The following is a 21,235-nucleotide window of genomic DNA, read 5'->3' on the forward strand; positions in this document are numbered from 1 at the left end:
TATGGGCGGACATAAAGTCATAATTTCTTGAATTATGACTTTATGTCGAACTCTGTTTACCTACAAACACAACAAATTTGGCTGATTCCATTTAGGTGCAAGTTGTGACATGTGTAAACATTACAAATATGCCAAAAAATCAGGTTTGAAAAAAAATAACCAAATTCATATTATAAGATCGTACATTATGACTTTAACGTCCACGATGAGGGACTGTTATTGCAACCGTTGCTTCGGTTTCGATTACTTCGGTGGTTTGAATAACTTTGACTTCAATCTTCTTTAGTAATCCTTGTAAGTAAAATAAGCCAGATAAATAATGCAGTTGGCCATTGCATGATCTATATGATGTAGCAACGTGCATCAATAATATCATTTGGGGCTTGTCACGAAACACCTTCTTTATAGGAAAGATTTAAGTGATTATGTATGACAGTTTCCCATTTGTTTTCCAATCAATTGTAAGAACCCAAAGGGAGTATCACCTCTATGAATTTATACAAGTGTTATGTCATTGTAAATAAAACTTGAAAGATGCTCGTCGATGTGTCTAGCGTGTGCATCTTCACGATAGTAAAATAAATAATATATAGGCCTAATTGCTAAAAAAATAAGCATGATAAGAAAATTGTATTTGACTTTGCGATTGAGAGATTACAACATCCACGTAGACGTCACCTCATGAATATTCATATGAATGCCGTCACCTCATGAATATATAATAAATAATAATAAAGACATTTATAAAGCGCTAGTATGCAAGAAAGCCTCTTAGCGCTGTTATACAAAGGATAAAAACATTATAAAAACACATGAGTGGAGTACACAAAGTATATAAACTACATTACAGATTTAAAGGCTACCATTACAGACTTAAAAACTACTATTCCCCAAACACAAGTGAATGAAATTTCACAGGTTACAAAGCAATAATCTTGAGCAAAATTATAACTAAATAGTATGGTACAAACTTAAAAGTACTATTAACCAAAAACACAACATTATAAAATATTCACATGTCACATAGCATTAAAAAAGGCAAGTTAACATAGTATCAGCAGTAAAATAATATTCTCTTCAAAGACAACAGATTAAAAAGGCATACACATGAGCCATGCAAGTTCAAAAAAGGAACATCAGTTGAAGTACTGGTTAAACAGAAAAGTCTTCAGTGCTTTTTTGAAATGGTTGATGGATTGGATGCTCCTAATTGCTTCCGGAAGCTCGTTCCATAATGATGGGGCAGTTGAGGCGAAAGATCACGAGCCATATGTGACAGTCCTTGGAGCAGCTGGTATTTCGAGTAGTGTGAGATATGAAGAACGTAGGTTACGCTTCGGTTTGTGTCGTGAGATTAGTTCGCTTAAGTAAGTGGGAGCCATGTTGTGAAGACATTTGAAAGTCAGAAGGAGAGTTTTGTATTTGATCCGCTGACGGACGGGGAGCCAGTGTAGTTTGTAGAGGATTGGGGTTATGTGTTCGTTGCGCTTTACAAGACAGACAAGCCTAGCCGTGGCATTCTGTAGGCGTTGGAGACGTTGAATCAGTTTCTCAGGCAGTCCCAAGAGAAGGCTGTTGCAGCAGTCAATTCTGGATGTAATGAAGGCATGCGCGAGCTTTTCCGTTGCTGCTTCATCCAGAAACTTCCTTATCTGTCCAATGCGGCGAATACATGCCCACCCAGCACGACAAACATTGGAGATGTGTTTCTCCATATCGAGGCTGTCTTCAAATATAATGCCGAGGTTCCGAGCTTCATGCGTTAGATCAATTGCAGAGTCACCAATGGTAACAGTGGAAGGGGGATTGGAACTAACAAAGCGTGAGTGAAAGTAAAAGTACAAGATCTCAGTTTTGCTGTCGTTGAACTTCATTTTGTTTTGCAAAGCCCAGGCTTTAATGTATTTTATGCAGCCTTCAAGACAGTCAATCATGATCGCGCGGTCTCCAGGATCAAAGAACAAATAAACCTGAGTGTCATCTGCATAGATATTGTGGTTCAGGCCATGTTGGTTCACAATGTCACTGAGAGGAGCAGAGTATGTGAACCCCGGCGCTCCCGCAACAGAGCCTTGTGGAACTCCATATTGCAGATGATGGGATGAAGAAACTGCCTTACCAATCAAAACTGATTGTGTCCGACCTTCCAAGTATGATCTGAACCACTTGAGAGCAGTGCCTCCGATACCATAGCGCAGATTCAGTCTTTGAAGGAAGATGTCGTGGTCAATGGTATCGAAGCCGCGCTGAAGTCCAAAAGGACAAGGATGGCATCCTGGTGTCCGTCAACCGCGCGGAGCAGGTCGTTTTGCACTCTAAGCAATGCAGTTTCACAGCTATGATGGGGGCGGTAGGCAGATTGGGCACTGCTATACAAGTCATTAGAGTCCATGTAATTCTGAATTTGTTGCAGGCAGCATCTCTCAATCAGCTTGGCGATGAAACTGAGTTGGGAAACAGTTCTGTAGTTCTTGAGTGTTTCTTTGTCAAAATTGGGTTTCTTAAGAATGGGGCAGACCTGAGCAGTCTTTAAGCATACTGGAATGGTACCTGTAGAAAGCGACATGTTCACCATCGATGTTATTACTGGTAGTAGGCTGTCCAGGCATTTCTTGAGGAGCCATGTTGGGAATGAGTCAAGAGGGCAGCTCTTTGTAGGTGAGTCCAGAATGAGCTTTTTAACATCTTCCTCCGATAGCTCTTGAAGTTGATCAAACGAGCTGTTACAGGACTCATCAATTTGCACCGAAACCAGCGGTGGTTCAGAGGAATCAATGTCAGAGCGAATTGTACGGATCTTCTCTTCAAAGTAGTCTGCAAAGCGGTCAGCTAACTCCTCATCGGAATCATGAGATGGTAAGCTGCGTTCGGAGTTGGGATTGGTAAGACTGTTTACAATTCTAAATAAGTCTCACAGGTCTCATAGGACCACTATCAAGTATGCTTGATTTGTGAAAGTCGGTTGTCAAGTCTGTTCTTAGACCACTTGCAGTGGTCTTTATAGATCTGTCTATCCACTTCCAGACGCGATTTCATATATTTCCGCTCAGCCTTGCGTTTCTCCTGCTTCAGCTCTCAAAGTTCATCAGAAAACCAAGGAGTATGAGAGCGAACAGTAACAGATTTCGTAACAAGCGGGGCATGGGCATCAAGAAGCCCAAGCAGAACAGTGTCAAATTGAAGAGCGAGATCTTCAAGGTTACTTGCAGGGTTCTGACATAACGAAGATTGTTCAATGTCAGAGATCAGATTTGCAATGTTAATTCCACGAAACTTGCGATAGGTTAGAGTTTTCTTGAGAGCAGCAGGGGGCTGAATATTCAGGAGGCAAGTCACAGCCCTATGGTCAGAGGGGAGCCCACCAACCACACTCACATCCGAAACAAGACTTGAATCATGGCGCGAGATAGCTAGGTCTAGAATATGACCCGAGTCATGCGTTGTTGTGGTAACATGCTGCTGAAGGCCAACTGCATCAAGTAGCTCCAAGAATTTGCATGCAGTTCTATCATTCAACTCATCCACATGCCAGTTAAAATCTGCGAGGAAAATCTGCTCAGGAATGGGTATAATCAATTCCAGAAGTGTTTCAAAATCATCAAAGAACATGGCAGGAGTGAGCTTGTTTACTTTGGATCTTGGAGGGCGATAGATGTTGAAAACTCTTAGACTTGCAGAGCGTTGAGTTATTGTCAAATCTAGTAGTTCGAAGGATTTGAAGGCCTTGGTGCTGTTTACAACCACTTTGTATCCCCGTTTGAGGATAAAGGATAAAGGATAAACCTCCACCCCTTCTGTTCTTCCTAGGAGCCTCATACAAATCGTAGTTAGGGAGCGAGTCTTTCAATTCAGCAATAGTACAGCCATCCCGGTCATCTCCAGATGACCATGTCTCTTGAATGGCCAAAACATCAATGTTCTCATGAGTTACAAAGTCCCAAATTGATGGAATCTTCTTGGAAATGGAACGGGCGTTCCAGGAAGCAAACTGGGTCTTCAGAGATCTCGGCTGCTGTTTTAGCTTGGACAGTTTGACATTTATCAGAGTTCCCTGTGGGTTATGGTTAACAGGGATAGGGATAATATTAGAGGAGTTAACTGCTCTGATATTTTGTTCATAGCTGTTGTAGTATCTATTTCCTATGATTGGTTTTATCAGTCTTTGTTTATTTCTACCGCCTCTGCAACCACGTATGGTCTTAGTGGTACATAGACCCAAACCACAAAGATTGCTCCATGTGTTAGAGTCAAGTCTAGTTCTATATGCTGAGTTGGTAACAGCACTACCAATGCTCAAAAGCATAGCTCTAGAGTATTGTTGTATGGTAGCCATCATGCAGAACAATTACAGTTGAAGTGCTTGGATGATTTAGTTGCATTGATCCATCATTGATTTTTTTTATAGATGCAAACTGGTCACTGAGAAACATGCTCAGCCATGCAGACAAACCAACCAAGAGCACAGTGTATAGTAGATGACAGGGTGCAGAATTCAGATGGTCACTTTCTGTAGTTGACAGTCAGAAATATGCCTCCAAATTTACGCAAAAGTTATAAACCGCAAATTAAATCCAGCACAATCAATGTGTTTCAGGTGCATTAAAAAGCATTCAGTTCAATTTATATACAGTTCGCGTGACAAAAAGAGATGATTTTAAGATAAAATATTGCAGAGGATACAGGCAGCATGCACCGTGCGCCGAGGTTTTTTTTATATTCATATGAATGACGTCACCTCATGAATATGCATATTGAATGTAACCTTATGAATGTTCATATTGAATGACGTCACTTCATGAATGACGTCATCTCATGAATATTCATATTGAAAAACGTCACCTCATGAATATTCATATTGAATGACGTCACCTCATGAATATTCAAATTCAATGACGTCACCTCATGACTATTCATATTGAATGACGTCACCTCATGACTATTCATATTGAATGATGTCACCTCATGAATATTCATAATGTATGACGTAACCTCGTGAATATTCATATTGAATGACGTTATCTCATGAATATTTATAATGAATGACGTCAGCTAATGAATATCATTACTTCATCTCATGAATATTCAGAATGAACGACGTCAGCTTATGAATATTCATAATCAATATTCATAATGACCGCATCCTAGGAATGTCAATTATGAATATCCAAATTTACTCAAAATCATTTTGCTCTGTATTGTATTGTATTTCTGAAACTCCCGGATGAACTCGGCAGGGGCGATTGCCATCACGCCAAGCTGACACAAGGTCAATTTCTACAAACTCTTATGTCTATTTGGAAACATCATAGCCTAATGGACCATTTTTGGACGGTACAATGATTACTCTTGGTCTATTGAGTGGAGGCAATGGCCGAGATGGGGTTCGAACCCACAACCTTGCGATCATGAGTCCAATGCTCCACATGCTCCCCGATATCTTCATGGCAGAAATCGCCATGGTAGGTTGAATCCACAGCCACGCATGGCCATTTGGTTCCAACCTTTGAGACGCATAATGAAGCGAGGGACATCCGACTAAGGCTACTGACAATAGCCTGGTAATTGACCTCTCTGTGTGTGAGTGAACATGTATACGCCATGATGATGTCAATGGTCATCTGCTTTTAGATTGCCTCCACGAGTGAGTGCAGCTAGTCTACGCTGCGCTATAGTTCGGCACATATAAAATCAGAATTTTTGTCAGTTTTTGAGTTCAAGACGCACGGTTCTTTCTCAAGAAGCAAGCTAACGACTATCATATCCGTTCAACACATATATTCAAGTGCAAGGAACAAAATCTGGCTTCTTTAGACTAAATAAATTACGGGAGGTATTCATCATTTACTCCGTGGTTCACAGAGGAACTACGTGAATCTAAAAGAGAAAAACGGCGTTTAGAACGTAAAATGATGAAGAGTGGTCTTGAAATTGATAAGCAGCTCTACAAAGAACCGTGTAAACTGTACAATGAATCTCTTCAACAATCCAAATGTTGCTATCATCAAGAAGAGGTTGCGAGCGCTGATGATAAACAGCTATTTCGCATTGTCAACAAACTCTGTTCCTCGGATTCTTCTGTTGGCATGCCTGATCATTCCTCAGAAATTGAGCTTGCCAATAGCTTCGGCGCCTTCTTTCATAGCAAGGTACAGAAGATTCGTGATAAGCTTGACAACATTCAGTTACCAGAGTCCAGTGTTAAAGTGTCTGAACATTGCAATAGTAGTTTTACTGACTTCAAAATGGTGTCAGAGGACACCGTATCCAAAGTTATTCGTGAAAGCGCATCAAAGCATTGCAAATTAGACCCTATCCCAACTTGGCTGGTCAAAGAAACCCTTGATGTTTTGTTGCCCTGTATCACTGGCATCATAAATTCATCATTAATGTCAGGTTCTGTTCCAGATGCGTTCAAGCTCTCCTATGTCATGCCTCTTCTGAAGAAATCCAATCTTGATCGTAATGATCTTCAGAACTACAGACCCATTGCGAACCTTATGTTCATCTTCAAGGTACTCGAGAGAGTTGTTGCTGCTCAGCTTAAGACCTACTTGCGAAGCAATGACTTGTTTTCCAGTGCACAATCAGCTTATCGCTGCCATCATTCGACTGAGACTGCGTTATTGCGAGTCCAAAACGATCTTCTCCTCGCCATCGACAAAGGACAGGAAGCAGTTCTTGTCCTTCTAGACTATTCAGCAGCCTTCGATATAATAGATCACGATGTCTTGTTTCAGCGATTGAAGGACAAATATGGTATTGGAGGAACTGTTCTGAATTGGTTTGTTTCGTACCTGAAAAATCGTGTTCAAGCCGTTGTGGTCGAAGATACAATTTCAGATGCATTTCCACTGCCATGGGGAGTTCCACAAGGGTCTGTCAAAGGACCTTTAGACTTTGTGTTATAAACAGGCCCGTTAAGCGATGTAATCAATGTGCACACAGGTATCCAACATATCATTTACGCTGACGATACCCAATTGTACTTAATACTTAAACCGTCTGAGCACCTGCAAGGGATTAGTAGACTCGAAGCATGTGTTGCAGATGTTCGGTCATGGGCAATTCATAATAAGCTGATGCTTAACGATACCAAAACTGAAATAATCCATATCAGATCAAAATTCCGCAAGTCATCACCTCTTCCTACTGTGAATATTGGAGGTGCTGAAATACAGTCTTCCTCTTCTGCTAAAGACCTCGGTGTCATCATTGATAGTACTTTACAAATGAAACAACACATTCGCAATGTCTGTCGGTTTGCCTCTTATGGTGTTTATAAAATTGGCAAACTCAGGAAATACTTGGATCAGAGCTCCACCGAGCGCCAGGTTCATGCATTCATATCCTCCTGCTTAGACTGCAACAATAGTCTCCTTCACGGTTTACCATCTTGTGACATTGCACCTCTTCAACGTATCCAGAATGCAGCAGCAAGACTTGTTACTCTCACCAAGCGCCGTGACCACATTACACCTGTCCTCCGGAAGCTACATTGGTTACCAGTTAAACATCGTGTACTGTTTAAGATCTTGCTGCTAACTTTCAAAGCTAAACACGGTCTCGCTCCAAAATACATCATTGAACTCATTTCAGACTATGCTCCTACCACAACAATCGCTCTCAGATCTTCAAAACAGACTCCACTATTGTATTCTATTCATAAAAGCTACTGCAAGAATCGCGGCAATCCCTGATATCGCTGGTGTCTACCGCCGGCGTTTCGTATTTATTAACATTCAAAATGATCCGATACTCTTACATTTATAGACTTATTCCGCTTTTTATATAATATTCAGAAATTGCAATTATGAAAACTACAAACTTTGAAAGTGAAAATATATTACCATCGAAAATATATCATACTTAAATTCTATAGAATCTATAGAGGCATTGCATGTGACGTATCATCCCGTAAATATGGCAGACTACTCAAATGCATTCAACAAAAGCATGATTGCAATCTACCGTGACAGTTCGTCTCACACACATAACCCTGCACTACGATCAAATAGGTTGATGACAACATTTGATTGAATGGACTGTACTCCGCCATAACTACGGTGAAGGACACCGGTTCAAATTCTTTGTTTGGAGCCAATCAATAATTTCATGCAGGGCCTCTATAGATACCCAACCCAGAAGGGCCATTTATTTTCTAATTTTTTGTAATCGCGCCCAAATATCCCCGCAAATACCTTATACACGGTTTTATTGATTCATTTTGGGCATTTCAAAAGTTAGAAGTCGTCAAAAATGGCAACATCCATTGATAGCAATGGTTGAGTAAACATTGTCTAAACACTAGATAAAAAGACAGCTTTGTACCATAGATGAACTCCTGGATGGGGCAGCTTTAATTAGCATGAGGCCGCATTGATATGTAAATAGCGTATTGTTATTTAAATTTGTGCCCAGACGTATTGAGGACGACAGTCATGTTATCCAGACGGAGAATGGCTGCATATGCCGGGCATGTCAATTTGCTGAGTGAAGGCTGATAGCTAGTATATTTCGTGTACCATTTGGTTATAACAAAAAATTAGTATCATATTAAATATATTAACTTTGAAATTTACATGAATTTGAAGAGCAGAGCTTCGAAATCTAGCTAAGTCAGGTGATGTGACATTCTGCTGCGTGACCCCCTCTGCGTGGTAGAATTATATTCATAAAACATTGAATTTAACAGATATCGTGGGCAGCCAACCACGATTTATCAGCATTTAAAATATATGTTAATGAACAAAGATAAATAATAAAGAGTACAAATGGCAATTAACTAGTAAACAAGCCTGAAATCTTAAAATGTTGCCACGTGATTTCCCGAACACATGATATGTCAACATGTGACCACTATTCAGATTTACCGTAAATATTTGTAGTATTGTTGCACGGCTTGTACATACACTGTGCATTTCTTTACCTCCGTATAAAATCAATAATTCATGCTGGGAGCCAAGTAACATTCTGTCTGCTTAGTGCAGAATGGTATTTTATTTTACTTGAGAGCATACTAGAAATACATAAGACGAATAAGGCGCCATGATGGAAGGTCATGTCGGGTATCAAAGGTTATTATAACCTAAATACTACTTGTATTTCACACCTTGCCTCTGTCACATATTTCCTTCATATTATTGACAGCAAGTCCTAATTTTGACTTTGCTATTGCAAGATGTCATTTCATATCAAATTAGTAGACTTTCTTTGAAAAAACATATCACTGGTGCCTGATGGGAATACCCGTCCGCCATTTCATTAAACTGGATCGTTTTCGCCTGGTTTGTGCCCAGATGTATTGGGGCGCGCTATACTCTCATTGAACAGGCAAAGTTCGCAAAACTAACAACGTTGTTATTTGCCAATATCAATTAACATGATCCAAGGGGTCGAACATGAATTATTCATAACGGATCACTTTCTACCTAGTAAACCAGCTGAATTTGTCATAGGTTTTGCGTTGCTAATAGAACAACCGTGAATTTAGTGTCACCCCCTTGTTTGTACTACAGAGAAGATGTGAGGAAAAGGAGATAGATCCAGCTATCCTGCCGCTCATTCAAAAGTAATCACGCTATTCAGGTTTAACAATAAAATACAATAAAGGGGTTCGAACCCATGGAGCTATTAAAGATGGAGAAGAAATAGATTACGTAACGCATTGAAACCTTGTGCCGATTTGAAATCTGACAAGCTATTCATCGAAAGGTACCTTTTGTTTGGGGCAAAGGGCTTCCGCCATTAAATCGGTAAGCTGACCCGACAGTGTATTAACGCTTTACCTAGCAAGCTACTGTCAATAAGTGATCAAACGAAAGGCGCGTGAAAGCGACGTCTGGAACGAAAAGTACCTTTTGTTACCATAACACACAAGGATGTGATTGAGTAGCCGTAAGCACAAAAAGCACACATTAGCCGCTGAGTACAGTTCGTGATCACCCCACTGACGTGCTTCATTTAAATAAATTGAATGCGCTTGGTGTATGATTACACATCAAGGCTGCCATGTCTACATGTCTATAGTACTGTATAATGTTAATAGCTATACGTATACATGTAACAAATTATAAGTATACCGGTATAGGCCTATATAAAAGTTGTTTCACAAATTGACATTTTATTTTATTTTAAGAAAGAGAATGTCATAAACAGTGGCGTACTGAAGGAGGTCAGCTCTTCTGTGAGAGGTCTTGGGAAGGGATGAGGGAGGAAGAGGTGAAAGAGGGGATATGAAGAATGAGAGGGGGATTGGAGGAAGAGAGAAAGAGGAAGAAATGAAGAGAAATAAATAAATAGAAGTAAATAAATAGAAAGGTAAGAAAAATGATAGGAATGAGAGGGGACAAAGGGGATGGAGAAGGAAGGAGATCAGAAGAGGGAGTGATACTTCAAGGAAAGAATGAGTACAGAGAAAAGAAAAAGGAATGACAAAATGTAGGCCTTATAATAATTATTATAGAAACTAAACACAGCCCCCCCCCCCACATAGGCCTAACGCTAACAGCACTATATGCAGCCATTCGATGATGGCAATGCCTTTATGCGTTACGTATTTAAAACGCCCAGTCAGATGTATTTTACACCTGCCAAGCACAAGTCACCCAATTTCGAAAATTGGACGTTGAATGTACACTCTCATGAATATTGATTGGCAACATTTTCCAATATGTCAGCGCTCAAATCGGACACAATAGAACAATAGACCATTCAGTGCGTTGTTCGAACCCATGATGGGTGTGATACACAACTTGCTGCTTAATAGTTTTAGGGAAAGGTCAGTGTCTGTATATCATCATACTATGCATACCATGCATGCAGACCCTAACATCCAGTTATATTTCAAATAAAATATGACCGAAGTTCCATGGCAAATTATAATTTCTGACGCTTGTTGACTCTTTCAACCTCTACGATTTATGATACAGACTATTTTCAATTATCAAAATATCTTTATTAGGTTTGCAGGAAATGACAGGAAAATACATACAACAATAAAATAAACATGATCAACAATCATCCCTTTTCTAACAAAATCCTAAAACACTCTCCCTAAATAATTATAATTCGAAATAATAACACCTATTCATTTATTCATTATAAACCTCTCGCAAACTGGAATGTGTATGTGGTGAATTGTAATTTTAATAACCGATATATGGAAACAAACAGGTACTATAATATTATTCAAAATCAAGAATAATATCAAACAAATCCTCCTACTCGAACAGTACACTTAATTTAGGCCCGGGATTTAGGCCTGCATTATGATTATAGACCTAAGGTAAAAATACTTGAAGAGATAACAAGAAACCTTTCGTGCTTGGCCACTGTAGTGCTTGGCTGATACTTGCTGGATGAAGGTCAATATTGATCTATTATGTGAGTGAAATCAAACACCGTGTCCTCGTTGCTACTCCCATGTAATCGAAGGTCGTAAAAATTAATCCGATAACAATAGAGGGTATTCATTACTACATCATTGATGTGGTTGCTCAATGCTCATGCATAAAATTCTTCCACATAGGCTGTTTAGCTTAATCATGTTAATCGGGAAGTGACCTCTTGAATGATCTTTATGTTATTACAGTGCGGCCCACATAAAATGTTCAACACAAAGTGAACGATGTTATAACTTGGAGGGCTAACAAACCAACACCGCCAAATTCGACTGACGTGTGTACAACGTGAGAAGCTATGAGGAAATGGAACACTCGTTGTCTGATAATGCATGTGTTTATGGTTCGGATAGCGGTTACTTAGCAGCTCTCGTTCCGCTTGGATTTATTGAATACACTCTATATATAGTCATCAATATGTCGTTTCCAGTCCCTGGCTGAACTATAGGGTTCAGCTATTATTTTTTAATAATTCTTTTACCCCATGCAGCTGATTGGGGTGGTTACGGGTCGTTTAAAAACCACTAACCGCGAAATGAGGATATCGAACATAGGTCCCCGCAGGGCTACAAAAAACTGCTAACCGCGAAATATGGATATCCAACTAGTTTGCCCTCGAAGCTGTAAAAACCACTCATCGTGAAATATGGATATCCAACTAGTTTGCCCCGCAGGGCTACAAAGAACCACAAACCGCGAAATATGGATATCCAACAAGTTTGCCCCGCAGGGCTACAAAGAACTGCTAACCGCGAAATATGGATATCCAACTAGTTTGCCCCGCAGGGCTACAAAGAACCATTAACCGTGAAATATGGATATCCAACTACTTCGCCTCGCATGGCTACAAAGAACCACTTACCGCGCAATATCTTTTTACCTCAAAAAAAGAATTAATATCTACCAAAACACATTTCAAAACGTAAAAAGGGGCCAAGTTTAAAAAATCTTTCCTGTGTGGCTTTTCACCCTTTTTTAAACTTGGTCCCATTTATGAAAGTTTCTAAAGACCCATACGAAGTCATCTTTAGGCTACTTGTTTGTTTTCTTAGTTGTCAGTGTTCATTTTGTAGAGTAAATTAATTAATGTTCGTGCTTGATTGAAGTTTTTCCGTAAAGACGTTATAATGTATTTTGATTTAAGCAAAAGTAGCAAATACTCACTTTGTTAAATTCTTCATCGTCTTGTGCGATCCTGCGCCTTATGTACAGATGTAGGGCCTATAATATGTAACAGGTTGACAGACAGTCAATTTGCTAAGTATATATAATACTCTACTACTCTTTATGAACACGCAATATAATGAAACATAAACCTTCAAATGTTTTTGATAATACATAGCCTACGTCATATTGCACCGCTTTCGAACAGTCTTAAACCTAATTGTTGCATGTAGAAATTAGGACTCATTCTTCATGTTATTACGGTACCACTTTACTGAATGGGACCAAGTTTAAAAAAGGGTGAAAAGCCACACAGGAAAGATTTTTTAAACTTGGCCCCTTTTTACGTTTTGAAACGTGTTTTGGTAGATTATTAAATACCGGTATGCTTTTCTGAAATGAATTGTGATTAAATGGATTGTGATTAAATGGATTTTGTTGCAATTAGTGGTGGAACCCATATTTTTCTTAATTTGACTAGCCTAAACTATCGAAAATGTGCGATGTTTATAATATAAGGGGAATGTCCAAATTGCGTGCAAATATTATACCACCACTAATAGATTTGCTTCGGGGAGCAAGGACTTTTGACACATTTACTATCTAGATACACTGCAAATGTTCCCGAACACGTGACGCCTCTCAGACGCGTCCGAGGTGTTCATAATTGTCTCTTTAGAACGCTAGTGTATTTGAAAATATGATAAGCCTTGCACATTAGTGTTCTTTTAGTATAATGTAGAACACATAGTATTGATCAGACGTGTCACAAGTGTTCTGAATGATTATATTGAATACTAGTGTTCAAAAATGGAACGCATGAGCAGATAGAGGCGTTGGAGAGCTGCGACGTGTCAGCGAGAAATACACGGTGCTCCTTTGAAGGAGGGATATAAGTAACAACAAGAACAACAACAATGGCGATGAAACGTGGAAACGCTTCCGGGAAACGCTATGACAAACTGTCTTTTCCAAGACAAATGGGATGATAGTGAGAGTAAATTCGAAGGATTTAGAGAAGAATGAAATTCAGGGCAACTTTGGGAGCGACTCGGAGCCCGTATATCTGTTGACAGCTATGAACAAGCATAGGAGAGACACCAGAGTGTGACTATGGCCGAGCAATTTTAATCGCATTAAAATGCGTTGCGCTGTCAGCCGGGAGATACGATCGGCGAGGGTTCGAGCCTTGGACTTGCCTTAGCTGAAAACTCTCTGGTTTCATCGGAATTCTTCGGAACACCGCCATTATCTTGTTTATACTACCATGCATTTGTTTATTGTCGAGTAATGAGATTTTGAAAATGTATAAATAAAGGTTGAACACCAGCATTCTGAAAATCAATGTTTGAACACGTGTCATGTGTTAAAAAACTGTTACATTTCTTTCATGTGTCCGAGGTGTTCATAGATAGTAACTTTGAACACCAGAGTTTAAAGGATTAGAACATGTTACACTAGTGTTCTGAGGTAATAACACATGTGTTCTCTACATTAACACTAGTGTTCTCTAAATAAGTTGAACACGTGTCATGTGTTAAAAAACCGTTACATTAATGAACGCGTTCCATGTGTTCTGGCCAATTTACAGTGTAGTAAATGTGTCAAAAGTCCTTGCTCCCCGAAGCAAATGGCGTAGCCAAAGAGGGACAAGGGGGGGGGGTGCCTCCATGTGAAATATCTTCCCCCCCTTGGATGTTTTGCCGCCAAAGTTTGTAGATATTTTTTAACCATTTCCCTCCCTCCCAACGTTACGGTACCTTGTCCCACCGGCAACAATCCTGGGTACGCTACATATTCCCGAACAACAAAGGGAACCCACGCTATACATAGGGGAACAGAGGGGTGCTGTCGATAATAGATTTATACCCGTTACCCAAAATTGGAAAACAATATTCTTCATCAACATACATATTAAAGTCACCAAATTTAAGGTATAGTGGTCAAGTACTAAATACATTATCTTAGTCCAAATAATAGTTGAATGTTAAATATCATTAATATGATAATTGATAAATAACCAAAATGTAGAACTCTTAGCCCAAATTTGTCAATGTGATTAATTAAGGTTGCGAAAAGGGTAAAATGGCATCCTGCTATGGAAATGGAAATTGAACACCCTGAGAAATTTCTTTCGGGGGCATTGAGGGGCAAAATGAATTTCAGCGGGAGGGCAAAATCAACCAATTTTGCGCAAAATTACCACAAAAAGGTGAAATGTTCGTAATTTTTGGTTTTTACGAGGGGAGGGGGGCAACAGGGGCCAGGAGGGGCAAGAGTTATGATTGGGGGCCCCTGATGCCCCCCGTGGCGCCGCCACTGCAAGAAAACTAATTTGAAATAGCAAATGAAATTCCTGGCCGCTACATTCATAGGGGCGTGTGAAATTTCGCAAAGTGGTAACCACAAATCGTGTTTTTACGATGACTTCGGAAATACATCAATTTGGAGCTATAGCGCCAAATTGCAGAATGGTAATGAGAAAAATATCATCTATTATATGATACCAAAACTGAGAAAAATCGGGGCTGAGGCTGTCGATCGGATTACTGACCTTTTAAAACACAATGAAATTGGCTGAATCCAATTAGGTGTCAGTTAGGCCCGGGGCACTCCCACTTTCGAGGTGACGCGTATAGGGCTGTTAAGACCCCCTTTTCAGCGTCGCTGGACATCATCCAAAGACCCCATATTTGTTTACGAACACATGCTCTGTCACCCGAAGACCCCCTATTTTTCCATTATTTTGATCTGTCACCCAAAGACCCTTATTTTTCAATTTGAACAGCATGAGCAACTTTCCTTTATCACTGATTTTGTTACTTATTTTGAGAAAAAAAAACCACAAAGAATTTGAAGCCATTCCGAACTATAAAATTCAATGTTCGAGGTTTCGTGGCACTGTTTCGGACTTTCGGCTCTCACTCGATTTAAGAAAAAGGTCATGTTCTCACCCAATGACCCCATAGTTTTTACATTTTGCTCCCATTCAAATACATGTATCTAATTTATATACAGTCAGTACGGTAGGCCCTATATAAATTACAGATTCATGTAAAATGCCTTATTTTGTCTTAAATGCATGGTTTTCGGCCGAACCACTATAGCCAGTGGCATGCGTAGCACATTGAAAGTGGGTGGGTGGGGGGGAGTTTGTTCAGTTCCCCGAGTCTGATTAGGAGAGTAAATGAGCGGAATGACTGATTTCTCCCTGAATTTCCATGAATGACCAACAAAAGTGGGGGCATGTGCCCCCCCCCCCTTTGCGCACGCCACTGCCACTAGCATGCTATGTTTAATATTAATAGCACACTCTATGACAATGACATATACCGTAGGTACCAAAATCCTAACCAAAATGTGAATTTTGATCATTTTATGATCATCCAGATGAGCAAAACACTGAATGGGCCTCTAATGTCACAGATATCCACCAGGCACAAAAAGAAACTCGTCAGTTATATTCATCCTTGCTGTTCAATAACTTGATAATTTTGGATTATTCTGAAATATACATTTTGTTAATTGAACTTTTCTTTCTCATTTGACACCCTGTTCGTGAACATTGAGCAAGAATTGACCAAGATATGCGCCTCCAAACTCTCAAACCCCAAAATGAAAAGTTGCAATTTTAACGATTCAATTGTGCGTGCTTTGATTGGCCCGTGGTGCTTGTGAAAATGCAACTTTTGATTTTGAGGTTTGAGGCTTTGGAGGCGCATATCTTGGTCAATTCTTGTTCGTTTTTCACGAACAGGGTGTCAAATGAGAAAGCAAAGTCCAATTAACAAAATATATATTTCAGAATAATCCAAAAATATCAAGTTATTGAACAGCAAGGATGAACTGACGAGTTTCTTTTTGTGCCTGGTGTAGTCGGAAGTGTAGTTCTATACTAGAAGTCCATGTACCCACAGCCTTGTCTTAGGGAACGTTCATAAATACGTTGGTAGGGGGGCTGGAAAATTTTGATTTCGGTATGTCAAAACTTTTTGACCCCCCTCTGTCTGTATGTTAAACTTTTAGAACCCCCTCTTTATGAACTGAAAACTTTTTTGACCCCCCTTTTGTATACACCCACACACACACACCCACATGAATACTCCGATGTTGTTTCCACTATAGGTAATGCTTTATTTGACTAGTATAGTGGATTAAACTTATGCAGTTTCAACCTTGTTACAAATTCAAACAAACAGACCTGCAATACACTTATCATTTACCAGTGTCACTCTTACAGGCCTTATGTCTATAATAGGCCTAAGTTGTCCATAAGTTCAGGACATCATAGAATATAAATAAATCGCTTTCAAATAAGGTCTCAAAAGTTATTGCACGGCAAAATAAAATGTTGGGGCACGGACAAAAAACAATTGCAGTTGTTTTTAATACATAGGGGCTACTATATACTGGAGCTTCAAAAAATTGTTTACTGGGGGTGTGTTTACGGGAACATTTTGTATTTTACACTATTTACGCCCATGATCGGGATGAAAAGGACTTTAGTGGGACAATGTGCGCACAAATTTAGTATTTTACTTTTTTGACCCCCCCTCTTTATGGGTGTCAAAACTTTCTTGACCCCCCCTTTGTCATGTCAAAAACTTTTTTCACCCCCTCCCCACTTTTTGGAAGGTCAAAACTTTTTGGACCCCCACCAAATTTTCCAGCCCCCCAAGGTATTTATGAACGTTCCTTTTAATAGCCCACAGCACACGCAGTGATGCCAACGCCGCGCCTTAGGCGCACAATTGGGCTACTTGGCGATCACTTGCCGCTACTCAAAAAAGCATGCCGCTACTTGTCTAAAATTGGGCTACTTTTGCCAGTCTCAGGCCGCGGCACTAATTTGATGTATTTTCCTTTCAATTTAGCCGATTTATAAAGGTTTTCAGTCTTTGAAGCTCCAAATTGAAATTACAATGGGTTTTGTGACCATTTATTGATCGGTCAGTAACTTCCCAGTAAGTACCGGAAGTTTCAAAGTCAAGTGCTTTTCCGCCCAATTGGGTGTTTTGCGTTCTAAATTTGGGTAAATCCGCCCAAATATCCGGTATTGGGTGCTTTTTTGGAAGCTTAAAAAATTGGGCTACTTCAGACTCCTTTACCGCGGCCTGGCGAGTCAATGCGCCGCGCCTTGACGCTGAAAAGTTTTGGCAACACTGAGCACACGGTGCATGCAGAGTGCACTACACTAAATCCTTCCGCATTTGGTGTATAAAAAATAGCGCCTATGCGAAATATATCGGCGTCCCGAGGGAACCATATTTGAGTGACTCTTAGTTGTTTTGATAAAAACGATAGAATAGGAGCTCAACATTACAAATCTGTTCAGAAAATGTTCCGAATCGAATGTGCATGGGTAAAAGGCCCTCGGAGGAACAATATCATGGCCGGAACCTGAGACGAATATCGTCTCAGGCCGGAACTGGTAAGGAGGCGAGAGTGCTGGCTGAAATTCGGAATGGCGCTGTTCAGGAGTTCGTATCTTTCAAGTTTGTCTTAACTTTAACTTGTCCCAAAAAATTAAATTTAAATAAAAGTTTAATCGTTGGTTTGATCAAAATATTAAAAATGGTGTTACACGGGGTAGAAAAACAAACTTACTTTCTTGTATTTTCCCGTGTATTTCAATGGGACGATTATTTAGTAGTGTGCGCGGGACAGTGCGCCCTGCAGAAACTTGGGGAGGGGGGGCCTGTCAGAAAAAAAAGTTTTCTAGTTATTTATGACGAAATGCCTTGTAATAACCAATCAAAAGCACGCATCGTAATTGGCTACGGGCTTTGTTTATCTGCTATTGAAAGCACACCACCACATTGGGTTCGTATATTTTAATGCACTCGGTGTTTCTACCGTCCCGACTCAAACGATTCTAGAAGTTTTTCTCACAAGCCCCGCCTACTTTCCCTGCCTTCTCGGCAACCCGGAAGTAACTTTTTCCATTGGTTTGTGTGGTGCAAAATGAGGAAAATACCAATATTTGGCAACGAATTACAGGAATTCCAGTCATAGATCTCGACATGGAATGGATACATTAGGTAAGTAACACTTTCATTTATGTCATATCAAAAATTGTAGGAGATCTATGACCAGTTTGGTAGATAATCGAGTTAAAATGTGGGCATGTTTTTGGCATGGTCTAGGTGGGAATAACAGGTTCGTACATGTAAACTCAATGGGAATCTCTTACGACTAGGCTAAAATACAACAATATTTTGTAAATTTTCCTCGTAAAGAAAAGATCGGTCAAGGAAACCTATATGAATATGTTGTCAATACTTCACTTGACCCAAATATATGATTTATTTTTGTAATGAGAGAATCGCACATGGAATTTTAGAGGATTTTGATAGCAGTTCCGCACCGTAGAAAAGCTGCTCTGTCATGAGCCGGAAATTCCATCATGAGCCTAGATCCTGATTTGTTTTGCCAATTGAAGCTTCTAATGTTGGCTGAATGTTTTTGATGATATCATGAAAGTCAATCTGTGACAAGATGTAATTTTGCTACGGAAAGTGCTATGACAAAACGATTTTCAGTTTTGGCTTTCTTTATAATCAAGGAGTTTAATTTGATATAAAATGATGCAGTGTTTGATGGCAAAATTTGACTGAATTCACCTTTCAGGGGATGTAATTTTCTTCGGCAGGGGGGTCATGAATATGTCGGTGACTGAAGTCAATTTTTATGACCCCCTCCATCATGATCAAGGGCTGGGCTAAAATTTTTACGACCCACCTATCGTGGGTCAAAAATTTAGGACCCCCCTTCTGTCAAAATTTTAGAGCGGAGTACACAAAAGCGCGTTAAATTTTTTGACCATAAGCGTAAAGAAGGCGCACGGAGAGCATAAAAATCTTGCATTGTATAAAGATTGTGTGCACATTTTGTTCAAAAAAAGTGTAAGAAAAGTTACACCAGTCGCCAGCCCTTAATAATTCTATAACCCCCTATTTTGATTGCTACAAAATTATAACCCCCTATTTTTGGTCTTAAAATTCTATGACCCCCAGTATATTCATGACCCCCCCTTCTGAAGAAAATGATAGCCCCCTTATACCTATAAGGGGCTCAGCTGTGCAATAATTATGAGCCCTGGAAGGAGGGTAAAATTGGGGGGGCAAGCAAGCGATCCGAGGGGGGGGGGGCAAGCAATTTTTGGCACACATTCATGGGGTGCCTTTTAAATAAAATGCTCTAAAAAGGCTTAGGAAAACAGTATGGAAACGCTGAAATATGCAAATTTTCATGCTCGCTGTGCTCAAGCAACATATCTAGACCTTTTAAGGTTTGCAAATTGGGATCCCAAAAAATTTGGCATGTGTTGGGGGCAAAGATTTTTGGCAGGCCAAAAGAGGGAGGAAAGCGATTATTTGGCAGGCTGAGAGGGGGGCAAGCTATTTTTGGTGGGTCGTTCGGACATTTTATTACCCCGATAATTATTGCACAGCCCCTAATATGGCACATAAATGAACCCTGTGGTGTGCAACCGATGGTGGAGGGGGATTGGGGGCACCAGTGGCAAAACTACACTTTCATTGCAATCAAGGGAACAGCTAGCTGGGGTAAATCTGCCACCACCGCCAAGGGGGGGCTGGGGAATACAGATGCATGTGCTCATTTGGGGGAAGTGGGTGGGCAAGGATTTCAAACCAAGCCGCTGTAACAGCCCCATGCGGGGATTGTGCCACTGTCCCAGCTTTACCCTGACAAATTTTCTAAAATCCTCTTTTTTTTTTTCAGGCCTACTAAAAGGTCAGAGCTACACTGTACAAGTAACAACCAACTGCCAGACACCATTAACCAATGCCACTGTGAGCCATTTCATGTCACATTTTGCAGCGGAGGCAGATGGAAGTCATGGAACAAATGAAATATTAAAAAGGACTGAAATAATGACCGGATTCAGAAACGCACTTCAATCTCACTAATTGAAGAACAATACTTGTGTTGAAAGTCGGGACTCATAAATTAGGTGTAACAGAATGTGTGAAAATTTATTAAGATCTATTAGAAATATTCAATCCAATAGATTAGAATTCAATCTAATTCAATTTTAATATATGGGATTAAAATTGCTTAGATTGATTTTTAACCCCTTAGATTAAAATCAAATTAGATGTATTCAAATTAGATTTTTAAAAATCCATCCAAATGTTTTTAGATTAAAAATCAAATAAGATTGAATTCTCTAGATTGAATATTTCTAATAGATTAGATCCAATTTTGGATTTGTCCCAGATCACAATCACTTAGAGGGAATATGCTGAATTGTATTATAAAAATAAAGACTGCACAAAAAGTAACGTAGCTGTTATAAACATGCCTGTAGCGTTTGAACTAATAATTGTGTTCACAATATTTCAACATAGAAAGAAGGATGATTTATTTACGCGCATTTTGATACCCCATTAGTCCAATCTCGTTCAATAATAACAACACAGCAGTGTTTTTAAAGAAAAATACCCGAATTGAAAGTTGTGGTTATTTGTATTGATATGAAGTCATTGATTGAAACCATTGATTGCTGTAAATGGCAACTTTTAAATTTGTGGTTTTTCTTTAAAAGCACTATGTACTGTGTTATCAGTATTGAACGACATTTCACAAATGGGGTATCAAAATGAGCGTAAATCAATCATCCTTCTTTCTATGTAGAAATATTGTGG

The 21,235-nt window shown here is 39.6% G+C and overlaps 1 protein-coding gene across 1 annotated transcript; it reads right to left on the minus strand.

The window, feature by feature from the left end:
• Nucleotides 1–1,259: 1,259 nt before the first annotated feature.
• On the minus strand, nucleotides 1,260–1,874 carry LOC140152418 (uncharacterized). Its single transcript, XM_072174724.1, has one exon. The coding sequence runs from the start codon at nucleotides 1,872–1,874 to the stop codon at nucleotides 1,260–1,262; it is 615 nt and encodes a 204-aa protein (XP_072030825.1).
• Between the last annotated feature and the right edge of the window lie 19,361 nt (nucleotides 1,875–21,235).

This window comes from Amphiura filiformis, chromosome 5, assembly GCF_039555335.1.
Source record: "Amphiura filiformis chromosome 5, Afil_fr2py, whole genome shotgun sequence".
Lineage (NCBI taxonomy): Eukaryota > Metazoa > Echinodermata > Ophiuroidea > Amphilepidida > Amphiuridae > Amphiura > Amphiura filiformis.

What these genes read in the sequence shown, in the direction of transcription:
- LOC140152418 (XM_072174724.1), bottom strand. Translation starts at nt 1,874, where the DNA reads ATGAAGTTCAACGACAGCAAAACTGAGATCTTGTACTTTTACTTTCAC.